General features: G+C 40.7%; 2 protein-coding genes across 2 annotated transcripts in view; one reads left to right on the forward strand and one right to left on the reverse strand.

The window, feature by feature from the left end:
* Positions 1–15,436, reverse strand: part of LOC131035560 (ubiquitin-conjugating enzyme E2-23 kDa) — an 87,182-nt gene that overhangs the window by 37,964 nt on the left and 33,782 nt on the right. The gene's annotated exons all lie outside the window — the stretch shown is intronic.
* LOC131873915 (uncharacterized) lies at positions 3,743–5,132 on the forward strand. Its single transcript, XM_059217050.1, has 2 exons — positions 3,743–4,496; positions 4,609–5,132. The coding sequence occupies exons 1-2, from the start codon at positions 3,760–3,762 to the stop codon at positions 4,934–4,936; spliced, it is 1,065 nt and encodes a 354-aa protein (XP_059073033.1). The 5' UTR covers positions 3,743–3,759; the 3' UTR covers positions 4,937–5,132.

Raw genomic sequence — 15,436 nt, forward strand, 5'->3', positions numbered from 1 at the left:
CCCGGATGATCAGCGACAACCTAGACAACCAGCTAAGGAACTTGGAGACGAATAGGACTTTCTTCATGAGTTCTTACTTGTTTTATTCTTTGGCCAGGACCTACAGGTACAGAGGTCTCACTTGTAGAGGAGAAGTTGGGAACAAGGAGAACCAGTTTCCAATATACGATTGCTATCCCCAGCTCCACATGGAGGAGAAATTCCATTTCAAAAGGGTGAATGATACCTTCCTGAAGCACATTACCCAGACACTTCAAGGTGGCCTGCATCAGAGGCTCTCTCAAGAGTCGATGGACTTCATCGGTCAGTTCAGGTGTTGGTACATCCAATATCCAAAATTCACTTACCTCTGAATTCAGGGATTCTCCGGGCCTCCATACAAGCTTCCAGCTTACCCTACCAGCCGAGTGGTGTTGCTCGAGGTTGTGAGACAATTGGAGGAGTATATAGTGATTCAAAGGGATAAGTAGAAGAAGGCAAGGACATCCTCACTTACAATTGGTAATGGGCTAGAAACACGTCCATCATCACAGGCTGCTGCAACCGCTGAGAAGGAGCTGGCCTGGTATCCCTTCTATCAATACAAGGCAAGAAAAGATTTCAATCCATTCCATAGGATAAAGAAGATTGAAGGAACAACGTTTGAGCACAAACTGGATCAAGAAGACTACTGGGCTAATGCAGCCGATAGCTTCGAGATCAGGAAGAGATTCTGGTCAAGAATCTCGTTGGGTATGGTGAGAGCAACAGAAGTATTCAGAGTTGCCGATCAGGTAGAAGAAAGCCTAGAACTTCAGCAACCGGGCTTTGAGAAGATGAAAAATGAACCCTTAGTCTTAATAGATTGGACAGAAGGAGAGAAATCAGATCTAGCAGACCTCATGAGGTCGGTGATTGAGTATTCAAGGTGGTGGGCGTCTGAAAAGACAAAACAGTTGAAGGCCAAAGGTGTGACCTTGACTTATGAATTAATGGGAGTAGATGATACTCTGTCCGTCAATCCTTGTACCTTCGCCGGTGATGCTCGAAATCCAAAAAGTGTTGGGTCTCGAAAGAGGAAGGAGTTGGTTGGAAGCTCCACAAAGGTCACAGGGAAAAGGGTTGTAGGTGAGAGAAGAGAATCCAGCGAGAGTCACTCCATCCTAAGTGTTGCTTCCATTGCGCCCGATAAGAGTGCAACTGGGGAGCAAGAGATGAACATCTGTGTGATTGATGATGAAGTAAGAGTGCTTTCCCAACCAGTTGAGGAAGTAGTGGAAAAGGTCTTCCAAAGCCCAGACAGAGAGCAAATTGAAGCACCTACAATCTTCTTGGATGGCATACCAGCAAACCCAGGAGAGGCGGATGATGAGTTTGATCGGAACACTGTAGAACAATCAACCATTCCGGATTGGCTGAGAGCAAGGATAAAGGCCAAGGTTCCCAAAGAGGCCCACTCAACTGAGGAGGTCACTGCAGCATTCCTGGAGAAGGTGAATGAACCCGCTATAGCTAAACCACCCAAACCCGCTAGGAAGTTTTCCCTAATTCAGAGAGACAGTGCCGGATTCAGGACAGTCCAGATAGCGGTGCCCAAAGAAGGGAAGACTAGAGACAATGTCACCGTAGATGATTACAAGGTTACCACCATAGAGCTGGGTAAACCCACCCAGGACCAAGAGATCCAATATTTTGATGACTCCTGCAACGTTCTAAAGACGAGGCTGGCTCATGAAAAGGAAAAGAGGAAGAAGGTTGACGAAGAGAACCAACAGTGGAAGAAGTATGTTCTCCATCTTACCAGCCCACTCAACCGTGAAGTCCCGGCTACTCCGCCACAGCCTCTTCAGCAGGGATCAATGAAGGACTATGATGATATGACGGGCTCGTACACTCAAGAAAAGGAATGGATTTCAGACGCTTCAGTGCGTGCTGACACACTGGTAGAAAACTTAGTATCAGCACACGAGGCAACTTCTTTATTGATTGATCGTATCCAAGATCTAGCCTCCAATTGGGAAGAGGTGGATGAAATTTAGAATGAAATACTCCCTCATCTAAAGGTTATCCGAGGCATGTCGAAGAGAAGCTTAGTGGATGCAGGCATCATACAAACAGGAGACAGGTACGACTTCGGCACATGGTACTATACTCTGGTCACTCGGATTGAGGTTCTGAAGAAATCCGAGACCAAGTGCTTTGAGACAGAGGCAAGTGTTAGAGAAATCCTGGGCAAGGTATTCCGTGTGGCGTCAGAGATCTGGAAGAAGGAAAGCCTAAGGGAGAAGCATTTACAAGCAGAGAACCTGAGAGCCAGGATTCAAGCAAGCTTCTTCAGGGATTCAAGGATGATTGACAAAGGCGACCTTTCAAAGATTGCAAACTTCCTTTCCATCGATGATGCCTTCCTCACCCAAGCAATTGAGTGGGAAGGCATCCTTGCCACATGTACCAATGATGTGGACCTCGTCGACTTCCAGATTGGCAGTTTGCCAAGCGTCACCATGGAGGAGGTCAAGCTCATTGTGTCCAGATACGTTGAATCTCTGAAAGAAGAAAGTGGCCACTCACCCAAGTGAAATTAGTAGCTGCGCCAGGTGTCACTCTTCCATTTGTTTGAACTGATAGTATTTCGGGAAACCCTAATTAGGGTTTAAGACTTTCAATCTTGGCCCTTGATCGCTGTTTGATCTCGGCCATTCATTCATTTTGAAAAACTATATAAGGTTGCCTCCTCTCATTTGGAGTGTGTGAGGTTTTTGATGTATTGTTGCTTAAGGTCATTTCCAGATAATATATTGCATGTGCGCTGCTTTGTAATCTCTATTATTCGAATGATTTGCATGGTTTCAATTGCCTCAACACTTTAGTTAAAATTAATCTAGATTTGCTTTCATTGTTGTTAATTTGAATGAAGGATTTGATAAGTGTCAATTGATGGTGTATCTCCACTCATACTTTTGGTAAATGGATGATTTCCATCTTACCATGCAAAGTTAGTCTGAGCCCGTCCTCTGTGCATCCCAACATCTCGATCATAAGCACAACCCATCGAAGATTGCACCGACTTTGTGTAGTTGTCCCTAGTGTGGCGAAGCAAGGTTTGGTTTCTCAAGAGCATAGATGACAAACTCGCCGAATACTCGGCGAGTCACAAAAACTCGCCGAGTTTTTGCCCCTAGCGAGTAGTAACGACTTCTACTCGCCAGGAAACTCGCAGAGTTTTTGGCGAGTTTTTGCCAAAAACTCGGCGAGTTTTAAAAACTCGCCCGTGTTTTGTATACAGCCGAAAACGGCTTAAAACAAATTTGTTTTTTTGTTTTTCAATTGTGTTTTGGGTTGAGAAGGGGGAAACTCATTTGGAAGGCTTGGAAGGTGATTTGGGGTGGTTATTGAGTGATTTGAAGGGGATTTGAAGGGGATTTGAAGGGAAAATCAGATTCCAAGTAAGTTTTTTAATTTTTTTTTCTATGCTTTTTTAAAACAATTTGTTTATTTTTTGTTGCATTTAGATTGATTACAAATGATTCCTAGGTAGTCTAAATCATTTCTAAGTTATTTACACAAGATTTAACACAATTCTTGTTGAATTTTCACAATTTTTTTGAAGAATCTAGTTTTCAAAAAAAAATTCAAACCCTACTTTTTTTTTAAAAAAACTTCGAATGATGTCTAAATTTATTTAAACTAATGTAGATAGTTTGCTTAGTGCTAAATTGCTTAACTAAAATGTTAATTTTTTTTTGCACTTTGTATGTGTAGGTTAAGTAAGCATTAATCATGGCAAGGGAGCAATGGCCACTAGATCCATGCCCATCTGGATTTATAGGCACCCGTCCTAGAGGTGCTAGAGATGGGGCATGGAGGTATGCCTATGAGGGACCCGATCCTGGGTCAATTATATGCATACAATGTGAGAGAATACTTCATGGAGGCATCAACCGCCTCAAATACCACCTTGCAGGAATAGATAGGCATGATGCTAGAGCATGCCCTGGGACCAATGAAGAAATAAAAAGACAAATGAATGCCCTACTTGCAGCTGGGGAAGAGAAGAAACTGCAAAGGGAGAGGGCAAAACTAGCCATGAGATCAGCCATAGCTGAATCTCAAGGTGTTTCTATTGACCTTGAAGAGGAAGAAGAAGCACTTGAGGGCATAGTGGGCTCTCGGCGTGGCCCACGTATCCGCAAACCGACCATCAGCTCACCCATTGCTTCTGCTTCCTCTAGTAGAGTACCTGGCCGGGGCCCTGTTCCACTTCCATCACAACGATCAGGTTCGATAGGTGATTATTTTGTGCCCAGAAACACACCTGGAGGACAACCATCATTAGAGGCTAGTGGATGGAATAAGGAGGTACATGAGAAAACTGACATTGCAGTTGCTGATTTTTGGTACTTCAACAACATTGCATTCAATGTGGCGGAGAATGCTTATTGGTTGAATTTGGTGACTGCTATGACAGTTTCAGGAAAGGGGTACAAGGCCCCTTCTCGCAGGGATTTGAGTGGGAGGTTAGTAAATTACTACATAGTCCACTTGATTTCATTTTTAATTATTTTTTAGATTTCTTGTTTATTAAATCAAAATTGTGTACTAATACCTAATTTCACTTTGCATTTACAGGTTGCTCACAAATGCAGTTGCTAGGGCAAGAGAAGTGATGGAGGATCAAAAAATTGATTGGGCAAATTATGGCTGCACCATTCTTTCTGATGGGTGGACAGATGGCAAGAACCGCACCATCATCAATTTTTTGGTCGCTTGCAAGGACAATGTAGTGTTCTTGAAATCTGTCGATGCCTCCAACAAGGTGAAAAATGCAGAAACATTGGCTGGAATGTTGGAGCGTGTCATCATGGAGGTGGGGGTAGAGAATGTGGTGCAAATCATCACAGATAATGCAGCAGCATATGTGTCAGCAGGTAGAATCCTTTTGAATTATCACCTTTAGGCATTAGCAATATTCTCATTTGTTGTGGGCTTTGTTTTACTTGGTTGCATATTTCTTAAGAATAAATTCTTCTTTTGCAGGAAGAATCCTCCAAGAGAGGCACCCCACTCTTTTTTGGACACCTTGTGCAGCACATGTCCTTGACCTTCTTTTGGAGGACATAGGAAAACTTGAGTGGGTGACTCCAGTTGTGGAAGATGCAAGGAGGATCACTAAATATATCTACAATCACCCTTGGGTCCTAAATTTGATGAGACAACACACGCAAGGGAAAGATTTGGTGAGAGCTGGTGTCACAAGGTTTGCAACGATTTTCTTGACGTTGCAAAGCATTCTTGCTGCATTGACTTCTTTGAAACAAATGTTTGTGAGTGGAGAATGGTTTAACTCACCTTAATCAAAGAAGCCTGAAGGAGAGGCTGTCGCATGCATAGTCTTCGACAACCAATTTGCACAAAGGGCTGCAGAGATTGTGAAGGTTGTTACTTCAAAACTTTAATTTTTAAATTTTAGTTATTTTTGATTCAAGTCTCTCATTACTAATTTGTAACTTCATTATTTAAATTTTGATCTTTTTGTAATTTGTATTTTTCAATTGTAGGTGTCAGAGCCCTTGGTTCGAGTTCTTCGCTTGGTGGATGGGGATAAAACCCCAATGGGATATCTTTATGAGGCCATGGATAGGGCCAAAGAGTCTATCAAAAATTACTACAAGGGGGATAGGCTCAAATTTGATCCCATTTGGGAAATTGTTGATAGGAGGTGGAACAATCAGCTCCACCAACCCATTCATGCAGCAGGGTACTTCCTCAACCCTCGTTTTAGGTTCGGGGGTTCTTACTCAGATTCGAATGGAGAAGTCATGGAGGGCCTCAGTACATGCATTGAGAGGATGGTACCTGATGTTGAGGAGAGAGACCTCATTGTGAGTGAGCTCCAAAATTATGAGGGAGGAAGGGTTAAGCTATTCTCTTCAGAGCTGGCTAGGAGAGGAAGAACCACTCAAACCCCAGGTATAACATTTGCCATTTGGATTTTGGGATCTAAAGACTAAAATGATTGATAAATTATGTTTTCTCTTTTCTCTTTGCTTTCTAACTTTTCCATTTTATTTATTTTGCAGATGCTTGGTGGCAAAATTGGGGTGGAAACACCCCACATCTCAAAAAATTTGTCCTCAGAGTCTTATGTCAGCCTTGCAGTTCATCCAATTGTGAGCGCAATTGGAGCTTGTTTGAAGCAATCCACACGAAGAAGAGGAGCAAGTTAGCGCAGAAACGGCTCAATGACCTTGTCTACGTGCAATATAATCTTCGATTGCGCGTAAAGAAGGTAGAGGAACTAGAAGGTGGTCCAATTGACTTGGATGATATAGATCCTTACAGTGATTGGACATCACAGGAGCAGCCTCCATTGTTTTCCGACACTGACATCACTGATTTGGAGAGGCAGGCTATGGAGGAGGGGGGTGGATTTGGTTTCAGGCTGGATGACATTGAGGAGGATGAGGATGAGGATGAGGATGAGGATTCATTGCCAGTGCCAGAGGCAGGTGGAGACATAGCTTCATCCAGGATGGAGAATGAGTCTCAATCAACCATACCGAGCGAGGAGGCACAGTCACGCCCAGTCCCACAGCAGACTTATACGACTAGACAGTCTAGACCCTCTAGTTCTACCTCTCCCCATGTTTTTGCTAGAGCTGGGAAGAGGAAGTTGTAATTGTAATTTGTGATGATGTATTTACTTTTGGTTTTACAAAAACTATTTAGTAATTTACTATTTTGCTTCAGGCTTCCAGCCATCAGCATTCCTCATGAGGATGCGATTTTGTAGACACTTTGCATTTAAATATATCTAGAATCAGCTTGTTTCTTTTGTGTTATCATTTATTGACTCTTTGGATGCATCTTCTCATTAAAAATTGCAAAAAAAATGCATTTTTTACTAAGTTTAAGCGTGTTTTTAAGTTGCCAAGTTTTTCGCCGAGTTTTTCCGAGTTTTTCCCGAGTTTTTCCCGAGTTTTTTTCCCGGGGGCTTGGCGAGTTGAGCTGAGTCGCGAGTAGTTCAACTATGCTCAAGAGCACCCAGTTGATACCGTCTCCAAAATTCGTAGGATTAGATTAACCTCCTCGAACCCTATCCTTTTTCCCTTTCTTTTGAAAGTCTAAATCCCAGAAAATTCCCAAAAAAGGAAGAGCCTAAAATTGCCAAATCCATCTAAGTTCAGCAGTTCAAGATACTTGTCAACGTAAGCCCCCCTTGAAATTTCAGCATACACTACCCAAGAAGCTATTCCACTAAAGTCGCTTGTTCGCACATATAGACCTTGGAATCAGTAGTGATTTTTCAGGAGGATAGAATACCTTCGAGTATCCTATCCTAATGTTTGGTAGATGATAAAATAGACACCAACAGTAAGGAGGTTAGGATGTGGTAGGCTAAGGGGTATAGAGATAGGAGTGTGGAAGATGTAGGTGTGGGCATAGGTGATGAGATGGAAAGGGGGAAATGGGGACGACAATGGTGAGGGATGGAAATGAGTGAGATCGGGTTTGGGCGCCCACTGACAGTGTTGGGAGAAGTGGAAGGGATTATACCTTGGTTGGGCAAAGGGAATGTTAAACCTCACTTCATCTCAAAGAGAAAGACTTGGCCAGCCCCTGAGCAACTACAAACAAAAGGTTAATAGCAAAGACTCTACAACTACCAACAACTAAGCTAAGACCACTAACCTAGAAAGCGAAAAAAGTGGGGGTCCCCATTTGCAATGGGGCGATGTGTGAATACCTCACAACAGGTACCACACACGCAGCCGAAGATTCCACACCCACAGCTAAGAAAGCCACACCTGCCACAGGGGGTTCCACACCTACAAGTGTTACACCTTCGCCTAAGAGTGTCGGAGAGATGGCGGCAACAGATGACGCAAATACAAGACTTGACAGTTTCCTGGACAGGTTTGATATGGGTATTGAGGAGACTCCACCACCTTCACCCAACTTACGAGTGGGCACCCGCTTCTAGCAAGAAGTAGACACACAGCACAAGCTTGTACCAGCAAAGCCACTGGGAGAGCAAGAGGCGAGGCCTACCAAGGAGGACGAGATACCAATTGTAGCCATAGAGGTGATTGAGAATGAGGAAGAGAGTGCACGTCAGGGAGATACCTCCCTAGCGATGATGACAAATGAGTCAAGAAGGAGAGAGGTACACAACAACCACATTCGGGTCTCAAAACCCAACCCACAAGATGCTATCGGATCTAGATGGAGATTCTTGGCAAAGTTGGAGGGCATGGTTGCAATCGCATGAGGGTTGGTCGATCTCACCAGACAGGTGGATATGGGATTTGCCTCAACAGAGGCAAAGAGACTCCTCGCCTTCATGAGGAATGGCTGCGAGTAGGAGTTCACCCAACACTTTATAGCCCATGGGTGTTTGGCCACAAAGACACCTAAGATGATGGAGGCATGTTGTAGGCCACACTCATAGCAGAGGCAAGGTGGTGTGATAGATACCCTCCACAATATGGAGGACGTGTCTTGGGACACATTTTCCGATTGCAAAAGGCAACTCACTCCGTCGATGAGGCCGAGGTAAAGAGAGTGCTCGCAATAGATCAAGCGACAACCACTCGGGAAGAGGTGGTGCAGCTGTAGAGACTAATCACTACCAAGAGGGAGTGGAGAGTGGCCTTCGAGGAGTAGCTGGAGCAAGTTAGGGCAGTCAGAGCAGGGAAGGAGGTGCAGCTCAAAGAGACAGAGGAACGTTTGGCAGTAGTAACTAGAGAGCTCGGGAATACCAAGGAGGACTTGATGAAGGTCGTACAGATTGTAAGAGTAGCACGAGAGAGGCAAAAGGTTGCAAAGCGAGATCTATGGCTCCTTTGAGGTGCACCCAGGGCAACGTCCTTGCTATATAATCCTCTCATCCTATTTCTCATTAGTAGATGTAGTTCATCAACTCCATTTTTGTTCCGTCGTCTAGAAGATGACTTCTTTTTGGGGGGGGCTGATGTTGGTGATAGTTTTGCCGATAAGAATAAATAGTGTTTTGTTTAATAAATGGCAATGTAATGGGTTGTAGTTCTAGAGTAGTTGTTAGTTGCCGGTGGTTGGCACTCTTAACCAACTACCGAATGCTATATAGTTTTGGCTTGTATTGGGAACTGGGACTCTCTATTATTGTACCCATTACATATTGATAATAAAGATATCTTTTGGCCATATTGATGTGTTGTTTCTGAATTACAGTGTTGAATATGATCATTGTTATATTTTTCTTTATCCTGTAAGTTTAAGCATTCACCGAATGGAGTAAACAACACCCTCTATACCCTATGTCCTTTTGAAAGATACTATCCCAAGGATGAAAGCCCAATCTTTTGATATTGACCCCCATGATTGTATCTTGAATGCAAATATGACATTTTGAATCATGTTGTCCATGTCTCCTCTCCAACAAATTCCTATAATTCGTTGTCATTGAGGAAAATCAAGAGAGCTATTCAAGAGTTATTCATTAGCAAGGTTGTTTGATTGTGAAAGGTTAAAGCAGAGTTTCTAAAAAATGGGATCAAATTACTTGTTTCCCATTGCAAATATACATGAGATTGTTTGCTTAGCCTTCCCCCTTTTGATTGAAGCACAACATTTGCCCCATTCAAAAATCAGATGGATTGAACCTAAATTACTGCAAGACAAACAAGATTGAGCACACATTTTTCAAGCTTTAAGGTACACTATTCCAAATGAAACTTTCTAAGCAGTTGAGTAGGGTAATTTTTAAATAAAAGGCCAAGCAAGCTCCAATTGAGTTCCACATTGTTGATGACATTTATGTTCTTTGGCTATCATTGAGGAAGTTTGTAGATGGTCTTGTAAAGTGTAATGTCCCCTTCTCAGGCGTAATGTTTCAGTTGACCGATGGCCTATTTTGGAGACCCGTAGGCTACTCAATGGGAAATTAGGGTTTCCAATTTTGGAGTTTGTTGTTGCTTGTGAATTAGAGTTTGGATCGCATATTCTTTCTGGGTTTTCAAAGGGCTTCGCAATGGTATGTCCGGCTTTGCGTTCCGAGCACTTTTTGGAATTTACTATTTTTAGTAAATTCTATTTCTGGCAGTGGTCCTGATTATTTCGACACAGTTGGTTCTCTTCTTCAATTGGTTCAGTTGGCTTTGTCACTTTTGGCCTTGGGATGTTTTTGGAGAGATAAGTTCATTTCATTTAAATAATGTTATGTTTTAATGTTATATTTTAAAGTTGACCCCTTGGCCTAGCTTCATCACTTCAAGTTGTTTTAAAAGGTGGTCTTCAAGGGTGGACGCATCATGGAAGGGATTTAATATTTCCTAAGGTCTAAAATCTTGCTTATGAAAAGGGGTGCCAACTTTATGAAGAGAAGTGAATTAAAATAAAGGTTAATTAAGCTTTTAAAAGTGGCGCCATCTCTTGGAGGAAAATTCAAATGTGAAATTAGGGCGCACTTTCTCGAAGCCTCTAGAGATCCCTTGTTAAGCTTATAAATGGAGGCCTCTTCCCTTCATTTGGCATCTTATGTCTATTGTAATGTTACTATGCCGGAATGGTATTGGGGTTGCTTCGAGGAATGAATGCCTCCTAGCCTTGGCATTGCTTCTTGCTTGAAAGATAGCAACTAGTGGTGATTTAGTGTAGTTGTGAGAGTTTGTAGTGGGGATTGCATTGTAGCTTGAGTTGTACTTGAAGTTCAGTTATTTGCATTTCATTTCATTTTTGGGAGTCGCGGTTAGCAGGGCAGATTTGTAGTTTCACTCATATATTTCAAAATAAAAACATATTCATTCTGGGTATTGCATATTTCCTCTTGTTTTGGCTGGGCGCTCCTTTGTGCAAATTTGCAGATTCTAATATGAAGTGTTTTATTTTATTGTTTTGGACAATTACTATCAATATGGTCCCCAAGCCCACATCACTGACAGAGGAGTCCAACATTACATTGGTAGGGTAATCTCTTGCAAAATGACCCCAATTTATGCACTTCCAACTCTATATAATTGGCCAAACTTGGCCATCATACTAAATCTAACTAACACTTCCCCTTGGTTTTTGTTGACTATCATCTTTTTTCATAACTAAACCAAGTAATTCCCCAATAAATTACCTAGATAAATAGGATGACTAAACCCACCCAATGGGTTATCTTTTGATGACGATTGTTTACAAACATTGCCTTTTGCATACTCAACAAGTTAATGGTTAAAATAGGAAAATCCAAAAAGGGATAAATGTGTTTAATTCTTTTTATAATCCTTTGCATTTATGATAGTTTACCCAAAAAAATTACACCATTCACCTAGTTTAGTCTTCAAAGGAATTGTTATTAGTACTTATTTTTTCATAAGACATTCTCCATCTATCTTCAGCTTAAAATGACTTTAAAGCGAATTGAACTTACCAAATTTTGTATGGGATAGGGGCTGCTCAGAAATTACCCCACCAAAAGACCATTTTATTTATTCTAAAATCAACTTCCTTGAGTCTTGATTTACAATCTGTTTTTTCCTTCCAAAATTTCTTACAAGACAACTAAAAGAATGCATCAAATATAGAATTTGATCTCCTAAAAATTACTAACAAAAACAATCAAAGCAATCCTAAAATAAGTCTCCTTACATTCACTAACATGTTCCAATCTAAAACTAAGCGATGCTCAAATATATTATAACTAGTGTTTACTCTCCAATCTGATAAAATGAATACTTGAAATAATGAACAAAATTAATGATGCATACTAAATAGAAGAGAAAAAGAATATCTTTATTCACACATAAAATTATTACAGAAATAGACCAAAGATGGTCAACCAAGGGTCAAAGTTGATCCAACTAGATCATGTTGCTTTCCTTGACGATATAAAACCTATTTGAAGGACCTGACAATTGCCAAGAGGAATGCATCTGTTGACTAAATCACTCTTGCAACTACCCAAAGCAAACAAATACTTAATAAATAGTTAGATAAATTATATATTCAAAACATAATAATAGGTATTGTATATTAACTACATCATTCCCACTAAAAGAAAATGCCGTCTTCCAAATAATAGGAAACAAGTAAACTTTAAGGAATGTTATGTAAGATTTTTCAAACTAATGACGACATTGTAAACAAGACATACCGGTAGGCAAACCTAGAAGCATAGTTTGCAGACTCAAACTCAAAGAGTACTCGAGAAAACTTGGCAAATCAAATGAATTTGTACGGTGGGGGTTTGAGGGCAGCACCCCAAACGCGTCACTAAGCCCAAATGAAGACCTTCAAAACCACACAAGCCTTCATGGCGCACACCATTTTCAAAACCAAAATATCTACAAAATATGTCAATAATGAAAAATGTTTATGACTAACTAACCAAGGGACCAGATCTAATTGCACACTAGAGGCTAATAATGTTCCACCCAATTGATCAATGATTCTAAATAGTATTGCAAGCACTTCTAAAACATGTTCAATATTCTTGTCTTCTAGAAATGTACTTTCACCCACTTCACTAATCTGTATGAGGAATTCAAAATTCCTTGTTTCTACCAAAGTCATAGTCTGAGGAAGAACCAACTATATTGGTTCAGTAAAACTTTAAGAACAAACCAAATATTTTTTTAACCAAAGCCATGTAGGAGGTTGTACAATGGCATGCAACAAGAATCATACTATATACCAAGAATGACCAATCCGCAAAGGATATTCAACCAATTCAAACCATGTAATAGCGGTGAGAACCTTCAATTGTACAGCTACAACTAAGAAGTTAGTCCATTTGTCAAAACAAATTCAAATTTGTCAAAACAAATTCAAATTTGTCAAAACAAATTCAACCATATGGCTGAGAATGCAAACATTCCATAGTTGAAAAGCATACGATAGTGAGGGGACTTGAACTATACAACAAAGACATTAAAGGTAGACTATACAATAGTAGTAATGAGGAGTCGTATGGGACAGTAGATGAGAACCATACAACTACAATAATAAAATCATTGATTGTAGAAGTCATATGACAAGTAGTTGAACTTAGATCAGATGGTGGTGTCTCCAATGGCTCTTATTGTATGATAGTATTTCAAATTTCAAAACTTTTAACTTGTTAGTCCTTTTCCTCAATAGGTGAGGGATGAGCCACAAAATAGAAAAATATGGTGGTCATCTGGTCAAGGGATCAATTTTTTTTTTCGGTCTTTTCCTCACTCAATCTTTTATTATTATTTTTTTCATTTTTCTCATGTTGAGACCACCTATTATTTTCCACTTTAATTGCAACAATCTATTGTCTGACCCATTTAATACTTTTTAATTTTTCAATAATTTTCCTATGAAGTTGATCTAGCTTCATTAATTTTGCAATCTTTAGTATAGTTCAGTGCCTCCACTAAAGTCAAAATTGTTGTCCTTTGTGAACCTTCTACCATGTCCAACATACATACAATGTCAAACTTTCCAAAATTATTCATTTGTTGCTTGTCATCACAATTGATCTCTGTAGCTTCAATGAAATTGCAATTTGACAAAATACCTCATAGTCCTCCATTTGTTAGTGAAACAAGTTGTCGAGAGGATTTGTTTCATCTTCCAAACATGATTGTAATTCCAAAATTCCTTTCATTCACTTCAATCAGATCCTAATCCTAATTCTCCACCCATTCTTCTTCATAGTTTGAATCTAATGAATCCCAAAAAGTTGGTTTCTCATTGGTTGCTTGGTTCTTCAAATCAATTATATACTTCAGACCCTTGTTCTCGATGGAGATTGGATTCCTCTTCCAGTTGTGGTTGACTTTTGGCTACTACTTGTTGTGACGTATTCACACATCACCCCATTGCAAATGGGGACCCCTACTTTTTTTTGCTTTCTAGGGTTCGCCTTCTAGGTGTTTAGGGTTTGTTTGTTAGCCTTTGCATTTTGAGTGTCGCCAGGGGATCAATAGGATGGTAGGCTTTGCTTGAGCCAGGGGAGTCAGAAGGTGCCCCAAAATTAGGGTTTCTTTGAGAGTCTTCCTTAGGGCCTGGTTTTGCTCTCGTTGCTAATTGTTTCTTGCTTGGTGAGTGAGTATCATCCTTGAAGGTCTGAGTTAGGTCGAGTTGATGAGTGATGAAGTCTGGAATGTCATACTAATCTTCAAATGCCCTGAAATTTGGCTAAGTCTGGAATGCCCTGATCCTGAAATTTGGCTAAGTCTGGAATGTCCTGATCCTAAAATTTGACTAAGTCTGGAAAACTGAAGAATCCTCCAAAAACTAGATTTTGCAATATAACTCCTAGAGGTCCGAAACCACTCTCAAACATCCTAAAAGTATATATTGAATATAACTTAAAGTATACTTATACTTAAATGTTATATTCCATAAAATTATCCTGACGAAGAGTCCAAAATGTCAAATTTCGCTAAAGCGAATTTCACTCCTGACCCTTCCAAAGGGTCAAGAGCGAAATTCTCCATAAGACATTCTACTTTGACCAAAACCTAGAACTAATGCATTCCTAGGCTTGAATGAAGGCAAAAGCACTTGTTTGAATGAAGAAATGCGAAAAAATGAAGTTAGGATCATGGCCTAAGGTGATTTTTGCTCCTAACCCTTCCAAAGGGTCTAGAGCGAAATTCATATTTCCTCTATTTTTCTCCTTAGCTTGACCAAGTTTGTAGACTTTTGAGGCATAATTGAGAAGGTTTGATGCAACTTTGCCTTGGAGAAGAGATTTTAGACCTTGGGATGATGGATTCTAGCCTGGGAGAGGAATTTCGCTCCTGACCCTTCCAAAGGGTCCAGAGCGAAAATCCTTATAACCCTCATTTTCCTTCCTTGTTTTGGATAGGCGTTGGTTTATTAGGCATTGTGTGTGAGTCTTGATGTGTTCTTGCCTTGAGAAGTGTTTTGAAAGTGAGGATCTTGTCCAAAAATAGGACATTCGCTCCTGACCCTTCCAAAGGGTCCAGAGCGAAATTCTTCATAAGCCTCATTTGCTCCCTTGTTTTGGATACCAACCTTGTTCCATGGGTGAATTTGGGAAGGAAATAACATGTCTCTACCTTTTGAGGTGATGGAACGTAAAAATGTGAAGGATTTTGGCCAAGATTAGGAACTTCGCTCCTGACCCTTCCAAAGGGTCCAGAGCGAAATTCGCTATAATCCTCATTTGCTACCTTGAATGGGCTTAAAACTTGGTTCCTCAAGTGGAAAACAATCTATATTTGCCTCCAGAAGAAGATTGAAGTTTGAAAAATGAGCAATTAAAGCCTAAATCAAGATTTTCGCTCCTGACCCTTCCAAAGGGTCCAGAGCAAAATTCCTTGCAAGCCTATTCTTTTGACCTTGTTTTGGCCTAAGACCTTATCCCTTGGATGAAGAATGATGTTTAGTTGCCTCTTGAGGTGATTTTGAGTTGGAGAAATGAAGAATCAAGCCAAGAATGAGATTTTCACTCCTGACCCTTCCAAAGGGTCCAGAGCGAAAATCCTCC

Source organism: Cryptomeria japonica, chromosome 3, assembly GCF_030272615.1.
Source record: "Cryptomeria japonica chromosome 3, Sugi_1.0, whole genome shotgun sequence".
Classification (NCBI taxonomy): domain Eukaryota; kingdom Viridiplantae; phylum Streptophyta; class Pinopsida; order Cupressales; family Cupressaceae; genus Cryptomeria; species Cryptomeria japonica.